At 37.7% G+C, this 15,178-nt stretch overlaps 1 protein-coding gene and 1 pseudogene across 1 annotated transcript; both read right to left on the bottom strand.

Moving 5' to 3' along the window:
- Positions 1-3,258: 3,258 nt before the first annotated feature.
- LOC122084932 (glucan endo-1,3-beta-glucosidase-like) lies at positions 3,259-8,628 on the bottom strand. The gene is made up of 3 exons (XM_042653349.1): positions 8,503-8,628; positions 7,099-7,997; positions 3,259-3,385 (listed from the first exon to the last, which is right to left on the bottom strand). The coding sequence occupies exons 1-3, from the start codon at positions 8,626-8,628 to the stop codon at positions 3,259-3,261; spliced, it is 1,152 nt and encodes a 383-aa protein (XP_042509283.1).
- A 3,514-nt stretch (positions 8,629-12,142) lies between these two features.
- Positions 12,143-13,941, bottom strand: LOC122083239 (annotated as a pseudogene).
- Between the last annotated feature and the right edge of the window lie 1,237 nt (positions 13,942-15,178).

The following is a 15,178-nucleotide window of genomic DNA, read 5'->3' on the forward strand; positions in this document are numbered from 1 at the left end:
AGTTCTGAAACAATTTGTTAAATCTGGCTTCTCCTCTTGATATGCCGAATAGAAAATGTTCCAAAAATTAAAACCCATGAGGAGGAAATGATGATCTATTAGGGAGGGCCATTGGAGTAAGACAGTACCCCAATTGTACAATTTTAACAAATAGAGTGATATGGGATCTCTTATTGGATTAAAATTGCATCTAAGGATTAATAGAGTAAGAAAAATGAAGCTTTTCTAATTTTTCAAAATATTCATGTTTGTACTCCAGTTGCCACTTAAGTAGTCAACTATTTTTGTATGGGAATAAAGGTAGAGAAACATTAATCAATATCAGAACAGTATGAATATGATTTTCTAAGAAAGTCTACTCTCACGAGCAAAATCCCAACCGTATAATACAAAGTTAGAACACTACTCTGTAGTGGGCAGTAAGGGGTATGAAGACTGAATTCTTTTTGGCTCCTCCGGTAGATGATAGGATGTAATAAATTATACCAGTAGAGAAGAAACTAATGAACCAGGAATTTTTGTAAATGATTACAAATTTGTCCTTGAGATTGAAGTTTAGATTCTGACCTTGTGAATGAAACCTGGGAGAACGGGCAGGGATGATTTCGATGGGATCTGACTTGTATCGAAGAGATTCAGGGAGCCATGGCCAGGGGTAATTTCCTCCTTCCAAAAACCTGTTTATATACCACTAAACATTCAATCTTGAGGTGTCTCATTAATTAATTGACAAAGCATAGTGATATAAAGATTTGGTTCTGCAAAAGGAAGGAAGTGCAAGCAATGAGTAGCAACATAAAAGGAAGTGAATGTGGGAAGTGAGAGCCACGACGAAGTAAGGTCCGAATTCAGGGATAGGTGTTGGTGTATGATGTCTTGTATTCCGTCGCAGTTTAATCCAGGGAGTACTGGTGCAGCACCTAGACAACCAGGACGGCGGTCCCGCTAGCCGGTTAGTGGGCCGTGGGGGTTGCAAGGGGGGCAGGAGGCCCCCCTGCATAGCAGGGGTGTAGGGGGCGCAGCCCCCCGCTCGAATTTTTTTATTTGGGTGGCAATTGTAGTTTAATCCGGATTAGGGTTTTTTTCGCTATATATATTTGTAGCGAGGGTTTCTTTCTCTGTAATGCAAGCAATACTGAGAGGTGTGAGGACGAGTGCTGTAACCCTATTCTCCATTGATAGTGAAGCAGGATCTCATCTCACCGGGGACGTAGGCAACCTTGCCGAACCTCGTAAAATCCGTGTGCATTGTTTGTTTTGTTTTTCCATTATCTTCTGCATCGTTTTAGGGTTGCGTTTCTACAATAGGGATCCTTTATTCTTGCATCTCCCAACCTTGCCGAGAAGAGAGATAAAGCAGGGGAGATGGATGGACATATCTTTTGAGTTCGGGAGGTATCTGCGGCTAGAGAGAGAGAGAGATAGACGTGTCTTACAAAACTTTACCACCATTTCCCCCTACTCCCCTCTTCTCCATGCTTTTCACTCCCACATTTATGGAAAGGATTAATCACTTTAATTTTTCTCCCCACGTTTAAGGACAGGACAAGTTTTTTTTTTTATTTCTTTTTATTTTTTATTTTTTTTATTTTTATTGAGATATTTAAATATGAAGGGAGAGAGATTAAAGAAGGAGCAATAACTTTTTATTAGTTTTTTTCTATTCCATTTAAAAGGGTTTTTTGGTAAGTTAAATATATATATATATATATATATATATTACAAATCTCTTCTCCATCAATGATGTGTCCATGATGGACTTTTTTTTACCCTGCCAGAAAATACCCATTACCCTTTTTTTTTATTTTTGGTCGAATACCCATCACCCTTGTTGCAATCTTTTGATACCTCCACACTGACCACATAGAAAAAAAGGGAAAATCCAATTCCGAGGAAAGGGGCAATCTCACGGAAAAGCAAAAAAAAGATTTGGATGGATTTTCCTACTAAAGTTAGGTCAAGCAACTTCTGAATTGGGTTGGTGATATTCACAAAATCAAGGAGAAAAGATGGGTTACATGGTTGTATTGTCTGATGAATTGTTAGTTTTAATGTTGCATTTAGATTCAAATAAGCCATTAATGTAATTTAGTTAGTCAATATGAAATGAAATAAGGGGAAAAGTAGCCTAAAGGCACCAAGCCTTCTAGGACCAGTGAAATGATTGTCAACTGTTAATGCTTCTATAAGTTCTCCCATTGGTCCTCGTGTTAGCATAGGAGCGACGTTGCCTTTTAATATGAAGAACATAGTGTAATTAATTAATTAATACAAGGTATTCTTTTTTTTTTTTTTCTGAACTAAGGTGTTCAGGCCAACTTACGTGCACCTCGACTAATCCTCAGAAAGGTATTCAATTAGTTAGATTGCCAAATAATCAATCCACATGAGAGAATAAGGGCCATTGAGAAATCCTTCCGATTTAGGGTAACAATGAATCTTTTCCCTGTAGGAAGACCATCTTAGGCTGTCAATCATGTGGTTTAGTTGAGAGGGCAATGTCATGGGCTCGGTGGTTGAAGGCTAGATTCAATGGATATACTAATCCATCATGTTGAGACTTGGAAGACATGCTGTAGCCCCACCCATTTGATATAAATCTACTTAGTAAAACCGTTGAAGGAAGCCCAAAACGGCCCAAAAATAATCCAGGCTGGGCCAAAGGTTTCTGCCACCGCTACACCTTTTCCAGATCCCATTCTCATTGTTTTTGTAGTGTCCATTCTGGACTAAAAAGTATTTCCAAATGGCAATGCCCAAGGTGGATTTTCTTAGCAAAAGAGATAGCAAAGTATGGAATTTAATTATTAAAAAAAAAAAAAAAAAAAACAAACTTATGAAAAATGGAAACCTAAGAATTCAAATCGTATGGATATGTAAATACAGAATTTTCAATTCTAAGAGGAAAAGAGGGAAACATATACCATATTTCCAGATAGTAAAGAGAATTTCATACTCAATCTAATAGATACATAGAAAATTCTGTGGAAAGTTGTATTCCATGAAAGTGTCAGATGTAAAGGGAGATCTTTCATATATTTTGAGATCAACCCTACAATATGGGGTCAAAGAGTCAAAACAAGTGATTTTAGCCCCTTTGGATCTTTGAGACAATTATTTCAGCATAGCCCACACTAGAAGAAAAAAAATATATCTGGACAAAAAATAAGGAAAAGAATGTCAGAGTTGGACATGAATAACTCTCATTAATTTATGATGGGAACAAACACAGACAGAGGATCCCCTAGCTTGTCACATTTAGGAGAAGCTGAATTGGTATGTGGGTTGTTTATCAGGAGTGAAACCCCAGTGCTTCTCTAACTCAGGATTCTTTTCATTCTCATCAAACATGGCAAACGCATAAGTCTCCAAATACCCAGGCCTCCTTGGGGTTCCATTCTTCACATGTTGAATCAGATTATTGTTATAGGTCTGTGCATTCTCTACTAATGTCGCGATATCTCCCGCAGTCGGCCAACCAGTATTATACTTGTCTTATTTTATGGCCATTATTATCGTACCTATTGCTTGATGCAAAAAACAAGTAAGCTACATTATATGCATGGTTTTGGTGCACGGTATAGAATTGGATATAAGTGATAAAAAAAATGTTTTCTAACATTTTTACCCCTAATTGGTACCTTTACACTGATACAATATCGGCCAGGTATTGAAATTGGGAACATGCAAAACTGGAATAGTTTTCTTATCAGACCATCCAATTCCGATAATTATAACCATGATTATATGATACATGTTCAATGGGTACAAAAATCTTCCTTGAGAAAATAAACCGATTGCTCAATTTTATTTTATTTTTTTTCCGGGTAAAAGATTGCTCAAAATTAGGTTTCAATTTACCAAATTACTTTTCACTCTTTCATTCAACTATACAAATTAAATATAGGAATTTCAAAAAACTACCCAAAGCGTTTGCCCTTTCTTATCCACCTACACTTTTTGACAGTTTTGCCCCCTAACTTCTCTCCACCTTCCAATTAGAGTATTACCTCCACCCATGGTTTTAAGTATCTCCGATACCGATACGATACCCTCCGATACGTATCTTAAATTTAGTCGGCCGATACGATACACACCGATACGATACATTGAATTTTTTAAATCATTTTGTATCGATATATATCCTACAATACATACCGATATGCATCAATACACCACTAATACACATTAATACGATACGACTCTATGGGAAATATAAAATTGAGGTAAAATGTACGTTTCGGTATGTATTGATACGTATCGGTGAGTATCGATATGTATCGATCGGTACGTATCGGTATATATCAGCACATATCGATGAGTATCGATATATATATAGGTACGTATCGGTGAGTATCGATACGTATCGGCGCTACGGTCATATAATGGCCAATATGGGTAATTTTTCAGAAAAAAACGATTTTTTGAAGGGTTTTTGTTCCAAAGTTGCTGTCAGCCATATTTCTCTCTAACTAAAGTGGAAATTAAGATTGGGATCAAGGATTTTACATTTATGGGACAACTACAGACCTTGAATTCTTAGTACGATACCCTCAATTTAGTGTTTATACATAATACATGTTATCAATAGCTTTTTTTAACAAATTCTTTTATGCAAAAGTGTTTAAAAAAATGTTTCTTATCCATTTATGTGTGTATCTTTAGCGTATCTTAGTGTATCTCCGATACGATACGATACCCTCCGATACGTATCTTAATTTTGACCGACCGATACAGCGACCGATACCGATACTTTAATCCTTGCCTCCACCTATGACCACCTCAGACCAGAAGGCACGAGCTCCACTTGCGAGCTTGGCCTCTAACTTGGCATGCTCCTCTTACATTATGAGCTCCTTAGTAGAACGCTTCCTTTTGGTCCGAGGAATCCAATGAATTAGGCAGCATTTGCACTATTGGCTACAATTGGGCATATTCTACATGCGTTTCGAGTTAACCCTTCCATTTTTTGTATCGTTATAGCCCAATCAACAATATCACAAGCAATTTAAGGAGTCAAATGGGGGATCCAGGTTATCTACAATGGGTGCCAATTTCCGGCTGGCCTGGCAGGTCCAACTGTATAAAGCCTAAATCAATCCAACCTGATTAATAAATATATTAGATTCAATCCCAGTCCTTTAATAATGATCATTCCAGGTACGAAGATGCAACCCAATGGCCTCTGATCGATAACTTGCACAAGAAGTTTAAAGCCTAGTCATAGCCCAATTAGAGTAGGTTCACTTATCAGAACCAAGGATTTGGGTATCAATAATATTGGTATCGGTTTCTGCCAATATCGATACGATATTAATCTTAATAGTTATATTTTCCCTTTTTACAAAAAATTACTCTTTTTACAATTTACCCCTGGTCCGATATTGATACTTGATTTAGATTGATCAGATATCGGTATCGATCTCTGCTAATTCCAATACAATATGGCCGATCCAATACTAATACTTAGAATCATGAACATAACATGTTTAAAGCTTAATTAAAACTCTTTCATATCCCGATTAGCTAATTAGTATATTTAAGGCATGTTTAGCCCAATTAAGAGTCAACACTCAATCAACTAGTCATAAATAGAATCATGCCTAACATATGAGGCCTGATTACTTAAATGAATTGATCATGGTGCGAGATACTCTAGTGTGCAAACCCGATTAGATACAGCCAAAACCAATCTAAATTGGCATGACCAATTGACACCCCTAAATTTTACAGCCTCAAACCATCAAGCTATTAAATCTTTTTAGACTGGCCCTATGGCACATCCTCTCCAACGAAGGGCACATTTTGTTGTTGCCCCAGTGGGAGGAATTAGGGTTATGTTCAGCTTCCAAGGCAAACTGAACTTTGGGCTTGGCTCAGGTTCCCATGTGAGGACGGGTGGGGACGGTTTTCCACCCTATATACGAACAGACTTTTTTTTTTTTTTTTTTTCTTTTTAAATTAAACCTTCATCAGAACTGACACACCTCTGACTTGTGTGTTAAAGTTATAATGGACGGTGGGGATGCGTTCAGATCAGGATTCTCTTTTTCGGGGAAGAGAAAGAATCTGAGGCTCGAGGGGTATGGTTAGGAGAGTAGCAGTATGAGCCATCGGTGAGGGTTACTATGACGTGGCCATTGTGATGAAGTCGATATCTCGAAAAGGGGTCATGCCTCGGGAGTCGACCATGATCCTTAAGTTCTTTTATCTCTATAGAGACAGGGAGGAGGAAAGAGAGAGGAGGAACAGGCAGAGGCTTGGTTTTGGTTTTGGTTTTATTTATTTATTTATTTTTTCCGCAACGACCCAATGGAGTTCATTTTTTAGTCAATCTTCCTCTGTTCTTGCTAGTTTGTTGAGGTGGTGTAGCACTGTGGCCTTATGGTGGTGGTTTTCTTTTTTCTTCGTAAAGAAAACGCTTGGACGACGGGATGGAGGTTGTGAAGAGGAGAGGAAGACAACTTGTACTTTTCTGCCACTTAATGTAATAGTATTACAATGGAGTTTTCCTCATATTATGATGAATGGATTTATGAGGCTCATCAATCAAGTGTAATTTTTTTTTTTTAGGGGGGGGAGGATAGCTGGAGGGGGAGAAGCGACGAGCATCACATTTGGATTATCTCATCATTCAATCATGGGGATGTTAGAGGAGATGAGTAGAGAGGAGGCGAGAAGCGACAAGTGTCACATCTAGACTGTCTCATCATTCAATCATCTGTGATAAAAAAATTTCTCTCACTTACTATTATTATTATTATTATTATTATTATTATTATTTTGAAAAACTTCCTTTATTTATTAAACTTCATACATAATCTAGAGCCGACCCCTTGGAGGCAATTATTTCAGCATACATGGGTAATCTTACCATAAAAAAAGACATGGGTAACTCTTATTTATTTAAGATGGAAAAAAACAAAGTTTAGACGACCCCTTCAAGGCTTCAACACTTCTCTCTTTTAACACATTTAAGAGAAGCTGATTTGGTATTTGGCTTGTTTATCTGGAGTGAATATTCCCCAGTAATTTTCTTCCCCTGCTGGAGTCTGTAGGTTCTCATCAAACATGGCAAACACGTATGTATCCAAAGACCCAGACTTCATTGGTGTTCCATTCTTTACATGTTGAATCAGATTGTTGTTGTAAGTCTCTGCATTTGCTACTGTTGTTGTGGTTCCTCCTGTGGTTGGCCAACCACTCTCCGATACAACAATTCCAACACTGGAACCACCTGCCTTGTCTAGACCAGAGTAGAGAGCATCCATCATGGCATCAAACAGGTTTTGGTATCCAAGGTTACTATATGGATCTGTCACCACAACTGATGAGGATGTGAAAAGGGCATAGGAAAGAGAGATGGAACCAGTGTTATCCTTGTAACTGAAGTAAGGATACACATTTGCTAGTAGTGGTGCCCCATTTTCGGCAAGGAAAGATATAATTGGGTCTATATATGAACTCACATCGGATCTGAAAGCACCTTGGGATGGAGGGTAGGGGGTCCCAAGGAGTCCAAAATCAACCGATGTGGACACTGTGATTTGCAAGCCAGCTGCTGAAATTGCACTTTGAATATTTTGCATGGCGGTGAGAACGTAGTTTACATATTGAGAATTGCCATTGACAGGACTGACTTCATTGCTGATGGCGATGTACCGGAATTTTACAGTAGACGAGTACTGTGCCACATTAGTCTGTACCCAGTCATTTGCAGTGGAAGTGCTGCTTGCTATGCCTTGAAGGTCATCATTTGAGACACCCAACATGAGTTCAATGTTGGAGCCACTTAGGGCCTGGAGAGCTCCTTGATCTGGATAATAGAGTCTCATCCTTTGGATGTTGTTGGATTTGTATAGATCCACAACTTCTTGTTGAGATGGTAAATTGTTGCCAATCATTCCGTAACAAACACCTGTTTGTGCCCCTGCATTATATTCAGCCAAAATTAGTTTGATCCAATTGGGGCTTGTGTTGAAGCTACCCACTATGTTCTATTTTAAAGAGAGAGAGAGACCTGCTGTGTAGCAGCAACAGTAGGGCAGCTTCCTGTTAGAGAACATGCAGCCATGATGAAGGAGAATAATAAACGAAGCTCTGAGTTCTTATTAAAAATAATAAAAGTAGTTCAGACTTGGTGCATATATCATATCAGCACCAATTGGGCTTCTTATATAGGGAGAGATTGACCCCTGACGTCCAAGATTCGCACCACGGTCAAGCCTCGAGCTTGAAAGCTTCCAAGTCCCCCTATCACACTCAAGAATTCTTTAGAAAATCTATTTTATTTATCTATTTATATTATTATTATTATTATTATTATTATTTGAATAAAATAGAAATTTTAGTTATTGAGATTTAAAAGTTAAAAACTTGAATTGTGTCAACCATGACATTAGACGGCTTGTAGGGACCTAGCCTTGTTTACAGTTGAAAAGTCTTGGGTCGTTAAATTCCCTGTGAAGTCTTATCCCATTAACCCCAGGAGGCTATGCTTACATGAATCCGGTTCTCTTTCATTCGAGGGGAAGAAAGAAATAGATTTCCAGATATCCTAACTCCTTGTGACCACCAAAAGGCGGATGAACCTTCCTCACTTGCCCGTCTAAATTGTTCCACATACATCATCATAAAAGAATAAAAGAATAATGATAATAAATGGAAATTTTAGTTTTGACTCAGATAAGTTAACTGAATCGAGTCAAAGTTTTGAATTCTTAATCAAGAGTCATGTAGACTTGGCGATGAAAAAAATGAAAAGACTCGGTCCTTTGCCGGAATCACTATAAATTCAACAGCTTTAGTCATCTCTTTTTTCGGTAAATGATCAAATCATATTAAAATGAATAGAAAACGAGAACAAAGAACAAAGAGAAGAGTAAAAACAAATATAAATGTAAGAAGTGAGTCCCCACCTTCAGCATTGTCATCAGCTGGAACTCACAACTGCTATCTCATAAGCCTACATCTAAGTTTTGTCGCTGCATCTCTTGCAATCTCGTCAAAGATATTCCTGGGTATAGGAACTATTAGAGATGAATTTTGACTTTTTGCCGCCTCTTTCACCAGGAAATCCACAATTGATCTAGTCATCTCTTAAAATACATAGTTAACTAATTAATTGTTGATTAAATAAATGTCACAAATAATAATAATAATAATAATAATAATAATAATAATAATAATAATTATAATAATAATAATAATAAAAGCATAGTTGGAATAATAATTTCTATCAACTGATCAAAAAATAAATTCCAAGACTAACTTGCGTTCAATTCTCTCTCTCTCTCTCTCTCTCTCTCTCTCCCCCCCCCCCCCCCAAATGTAATTAAGTTGGAAGTCGATGAATAGTCATCGTGGCTTCCCAAGATATAAGTGAACTATTAAAATAGTGAACCGGTTTGATAGTATTTAATGCAACTGAGTTTCTAGTGCTTGGAGAAAAATGCCTAGTTTTGTGAACCAGACCTTCTCTTTCATCAAATACATTCTTCTTGCTTGAATTGGATGTAATAAGAATGCTTGGTTGCAGGCCAAACAATTGGAGGACATGATGGCATGAGAGGCTTGGTCGCAAGAGGAGCTAGAGACTGTCATAACAACTACGTCCAAGTGAGAGAGAGCACTCCAAAACAAGGTTGTTGAGTTGAGGAGAAACCTTGATAAAATTATCTAGGAGCATGACACTTCTTTAAGTATTTTAAGGTTGAATTGGAGATTGATGACCTCACTCCTGATCAATAGCTGGTATTAACCGAAGATCGGCCAAACTAAAGAGAGCTCGAAGAAGAGGGACTGAGCTCTATCTAGAGAGTAGGGTGGGAAATGTTATCACCACAGAAGCCTAGTGGTTCACGCTGAACAGGTATGGAAAGAGTTCAAAGAGACAATTGAGTCAAAGTTTTTTATTAATAATAAATATGGCTTTCTTCTACAAGGATGCTTTTAAGCGTTCAAAAGAGAATGCGAGTGAGAAAGTCTTGGATAAGACAACAAACGACACGCTAATTGCACCTCCTGGTATTAAGAACTCGAGTGCTGACTATTGCTACAATGTTTTAAAAAATAGATCATTTTTTACCCTGACAAAGCCCACATGACTCTTGACCAGGTTTTTCAAAATTCTAACTCACCTTAGGTGATTCATCTGAGTCAAAACCTGGTTTTCCAATTATGATTCTCAACAAACTTATTCATTAGAGGAAATACAAATTATAAAAAATAAAAATAAAAATAAATAATGAATACACAGGGGAAATAATACTTACATTTCATGGTAAAAGTACTTGGAAAATATCAACCCATAAAACAATGAGAAAGAATGTATATACAACACTGTATAAAATGAGGTCTTTAGCCGTGGTTTTTTCCACAGCCAATGATCGAAAATCAACAGCCATAGGTCTTTGGCTGAAGTTTTGTAAACCGCTGCAAAAGTTACCACTGTTTTTGAAAATGCGTCTTCGAAAAGCAGCTTTCTGTTCCTGTGCTTACATATAAGGTACTCCTATATGACCATGGTTACAAAAACTCTCAGCTATTGTATTTCTTTTCTTTTTTTATTTTTTTATAAATTGGACCATAAAAAAAAGGAAAATATTATAAAATCGGAATTGACAAAAAGGGAGTTGTTCTTCAAGTTTCATCATATTGGCTTGAGTTAACTTCTTTATTTCTCTTGAAATTTCTTGGGGTTGTAATGATAGATCTCGCTATCATTTTAATCCATGAGTAATCTCTTATTATGTATTTGTATTGACTTTGTCAGAGGTTTTCTACCGATGGCAATGCTAAAGATGGATCCTTAGCCATTTGATTGTTGATAGCTATGCCGATGGTGAAACTTAGGAGCTTTCTTTTTTATAATTTTAATCATAAGAGATATACTATTGGATAGATATATTTTAGATATGAAAATCATTGTTGATGTGATTGAATGTTCTAAGATGTGTGTGAGACATGTTGAGAGCATTGGTAACCAATCCTTAGTTTTGGGTGTTCTAACATATGTGTGAGGCATGTAAATACCAGTGACAATCAATTCAATTAGGATAATCATTGAAGAGAATAAGCAAAGCATGTTGAAGAAGATGAAGAATGGCTTAAGACAGCCAACCCTGAAGAACTACGGCCATCCGCAACAACCAGGAAGAGATTCAAAATATACATCAGCAATGATGGATTATCTCATGAAGATCAATATTATATGTGCTTAAATGTATTATATTTTGTAATCTTGATGTAATTAAGGATCTGAGAAAAATCATTAAAAAAAAAAAAAAAAAAAAAAAGTTAGTGAGACCTAAGTGAATACCCAAGAAGCTTGTGTTTACGCGCCCCCCCCCCTTTTTTTTTTTTTTTGGAACGGAAGGCTATGCAGTGCCTGCACCTAAACAGATGAAGCCCAAAATGACCAAACACCCCTCGTTAAATGAAAAGGAAAAATTTTCTAGATAAATGAGAAGAAAAAAAACTTACAAGACAGTGAGCATAAAATGCAGTCAAAATCCTAATTATTTTGTAATTAATTTTCTTATCATGTAGATCTATTAAGTTTCCCAAATGAAAAAGCCCACACATGTTGGATGCCCTCGCATGTGCTCTCATTGGTTTCATGTTGGTGTGCCATGTAGCATGTCAGCGATCTCCACTCTTTTTTTTTTTAAATATATATTTCTTTTTTTGCTATGAGTCAGCAAAAGTATATATTAAGCACAAATATAAGGATGTCTAAGATTTACATTCGAGTATTCGCAAATGAACAAAAATAAATACATATAAAATAAAGTATACACTAATGATTTTAAATTTCCACCTTTGACATAGTCATCGACAAAGATTTAGGATCTCAAGATTCATTCAAAAGGACCACCATCGGCATGGCCATCAACATCTTTTGAACAAAAAATACACTAACAATAAAAATGGTAACGTGGTCTGTCCAAACCATCCCAGATGGCATCAGGATACACATAAGTTGGATATAAAATCTGATAAATAGACCATTGTGTCATAGCACATTTCTTTATAATAAAATTTGCAATAACATTGCCTTCACTAAAAGGAATACTATTTATAAAAATTTCTACTTTTACTTATTAAATTTCATGTATAAATTCAAGGCTGACCCCTTGGAGACAATTATTTCATCATAGTCCTGGAATCCCTTAATTAAAGAAATGGGTAAGCATTTATTTAAGAAAGAAAAAACATAGAATAGAGAACCCCGTCGACACCTCTCTCTTTTAACAGATTTAGAAGAAGCTGACTAGGTATTTGGCTTGTTTATCTGGAGTGAATATTCCCCAGTAATTCTCTTCCCCTGCTGGAGTCTTTAGGTTTTCATCAAACATGGCAAACACATAAGTCTCCAAAACCCCAGACTTCATCGGTGTTCCATTCTTCACATGTTGAATCAGATTGTTGTTGTCTCTGCATTTGCTATTGTTGTTGAGGTACCTCCTGCAGTTGGCCAACCAGTCTCCGATACAACAACTCCAACACTAGAACCACCTGCCTTGTCCAGAGCAGAGTAGAGAGCATCGACCGTAGCATCAAACAGGTTTTGATATCCAAGGTAACTATATGGATCTTGCACCACAACTGATGAGGATGTAAAGAGGGCATAGGAAAGGGAGGTGGAACCAGTGTTAGCCTTGTAACTGAAGTAAGGATGCACATTTACCAGTAGTGGTTCCCTGTTTCCGGCAAGGAAAGATATAATTGGATCTATATACGAACTCACATCGGATCTAAATGCACCCTGGGATGGAGGGTAGGAGGTCCCAAGGAGTCCAGTTTCAACCGATGTGGTCACTGTGATTTGTAAGCCAGCTGCTGAAATTGAACTTTGAATGTTTTGCATCGCCGGGAGAACGAAGTTTACATATTGAGAATTGCCATTGACAGGACTGACTTCATTGCCGACGGCAATGTACCGGAATTTTACAGTAGACGAGTAGCCTACCACATTAGACTGCACCCAGTCATTTGCAGTGGAAGTGCTGCTTGCTATGCCTTGAAGTGCATCATTTGGGACACCAAACATGAGTTTAATGTTGGAGCCACTTAGGGCTTGGAGAGCTCCTTGGTCTGGATAATAGAGTCTCATGCTTAGGATGTTTAGGGTTTTGTATAGATCCACAACTTCTTGTTGAGATGGTAGATTGTTGCCAATCATTCCGTAACAAACACCTGTTTGTGTCCCTGCATTACATTCAGCCAAAATTGGTATGATATAATTCCGATTGACACTGGAGTGTGAATTTTATCTCCATCCAGTAAATACATAAACATAAATGGACAAAGTTTTCCTTTGTCGTGCAGATTGAACAGATGGACTGTGAACCCCCCTGGCCACTCATCATCCATTCACAGTGGCCTTAAGGAAACTCGATCCTACATAATTAACCCATCCTAATGCAAATAAGATGGATACCAATGAGTTGAGGCCCTGAAGCTTAGTGGCTAGTATTCTAATACCATACCTAGCCCTAACCTTAAAATGGTAGTGATACCATATCCAAAGAATAAGGGTGGGACATCCGGATGATGACAAAAAAAAAATAGGTTTTGGGCTCGGGCTCAGAGGTTGGATCTATTACAGCAATCCCAAATAGACACTAGTCAACTTGATCGAATTAACTTCCGATCAACCTAATGTTCCTACGTCCAGACATAGGAGTGCTCACTTTAGGAGGGGCACGGTGGTCATTGCACACCCCTTGTGTCTATGCCGTAACACTAGGCCACTATCGGACAAAAAACATTGTCTCTATAATTAGAAATACCTGAAGAGAGAGAGAGAGAGAGAGACCTGTTGTGTCTAGCCTAGCCATTAGCAGCCCAAAATGAAGTAGCATTGTAGCAGCAAAAATAGGGAAGCTTCCTGTTGAAGAACATGTAGCCATGATGAATGAGAATAATAAAAGAAGCTCAGAGTTGGTGCGTATATTATATCAGCACCAATTGGTCTTCTTTTATATAAGCTTGAACGATTCTAAGTCCTGCATCACTCCAAATCTTGAGCTTGAAAGCTTCCATGTTCGGCATCACACTCAAGAATAACCCTGTAGAGATTTTAGTTATTGAGTCTTGGAAGTTAGAAACTTGGATCGTATCCACCATGTTATTAAAAGCCATGTGTGGATCTACTGTTGTTATGATTGATAAGTCTTAAGGCCTTAAATTTTCGTTTTTTTCCTTTATTAATACAGTAGTTTCTTCCCAAAGATTGACCTCAGGAGAGAAAGAGGCTCCAGAGGACCAACAAAGTAAGGGGGGCCAATCCTCTTACAGGGGAGGGATCAAAAGGACAAAACATATAACTCAAGCCACAGAACAAGCAAGGGAGAAACCAACAAAGCACCCAATAACCACCGAGGGTATCATCTTTGGGGCCAAATGGGAGCCACCTCCCAACTCTCCATTAGGAATAGATTCCGATAAGATATATTGTTAAAACGTCTATCTTATTGAGTAAAGCCAAAAGGCTACGCTTGAATGATTCCCTGTTGTCTCCCACAAGTTTGAATCTATGACCTCCACCCCATGCTGCTTTTTTCAGTCACTCTGTTTCAGAATCAGTCATGATCTTAAATAGTATAGATGAATCCCTTACTTCATCCAAATGCGTAAAAGAATCCCAACAATCGAATCACTTTTTTGAGAAATACGAGACATTTAAGTCGTACGTAAATGACATCAAAAATAGACTGATTTGATATTACCCTTCTTCAAACTAACAAAAGCAATGTCTCCTTGTATAATATAAATTTCAAACATTCATAATCTGTATTCTCACTCATAACAACCATACTTAACGAATAAAAAACATGAAAGCTCCATTCCGTGGTTGAAGCTCCGAAGGAAGGCTAGCTGTAAGAATAGCAGAAAACCGCAACCTTCGTGGAACCTTTGTCAAGTTGGGGGTCATTGCTCTTAGTTCCCCCCCCCTTCTCGGGTTTGAATATCCCTCTCTCCTTCTCGAGGGGTATTATCTTCCTTATATTCACGTCTCACCACATGCAGTGATGTCTCTTCTTCTTGATGACTAAGGGGGAGTAGGAAAAATGTGATTAGTAGGAATTGCCACCTAGGATTGAAGGCCTAGAATCCTGTTGGAGAGCCCAAGTCCAATTAATGAATCGAACTTGAAATTGACTTCATATAT

Source organism: Macadamia integrifolia, chromosome 7 (assembly GCF_013358625.1).
Source record: "Macadamia integrifolia cultivar HAES 741 chromosome 7, SCU_Mint_v3, whole genome shotgun sequence".
Lineage (NCBI taxonomy): Eukaryota > Viridiplantae > Streptophyta > Magnoliopsida > Proteales > Proteaceae > Macadamia > Macadamia integrifolia.

Excerpts from the sequence above, each read along its gene's own strand:
- LOC122084932 (XM_042653349.1), bottom strand. The coding sequence starts at position 8,628 with ATGTATGTGGAACAATTTAGACGGGCAAGTGAGGAAGGTTCATCCGCC. Across the intron at positions 7,998-8,502 it reads TGAAAGAGAACCGGATTCAT|AACATAGTGGGTAGCTTCAA; the intron begins GTAAGCATAGCC and ends TCTTTAAAATAG. Across the intron at positions 3,386-7,098 it reads GGAACACCAATGAAGTCTGG|GAGGCCTGGGTATTTGGAGA; the intron begins GTCTTTGGATAC and ends TGGAACCCCAAG.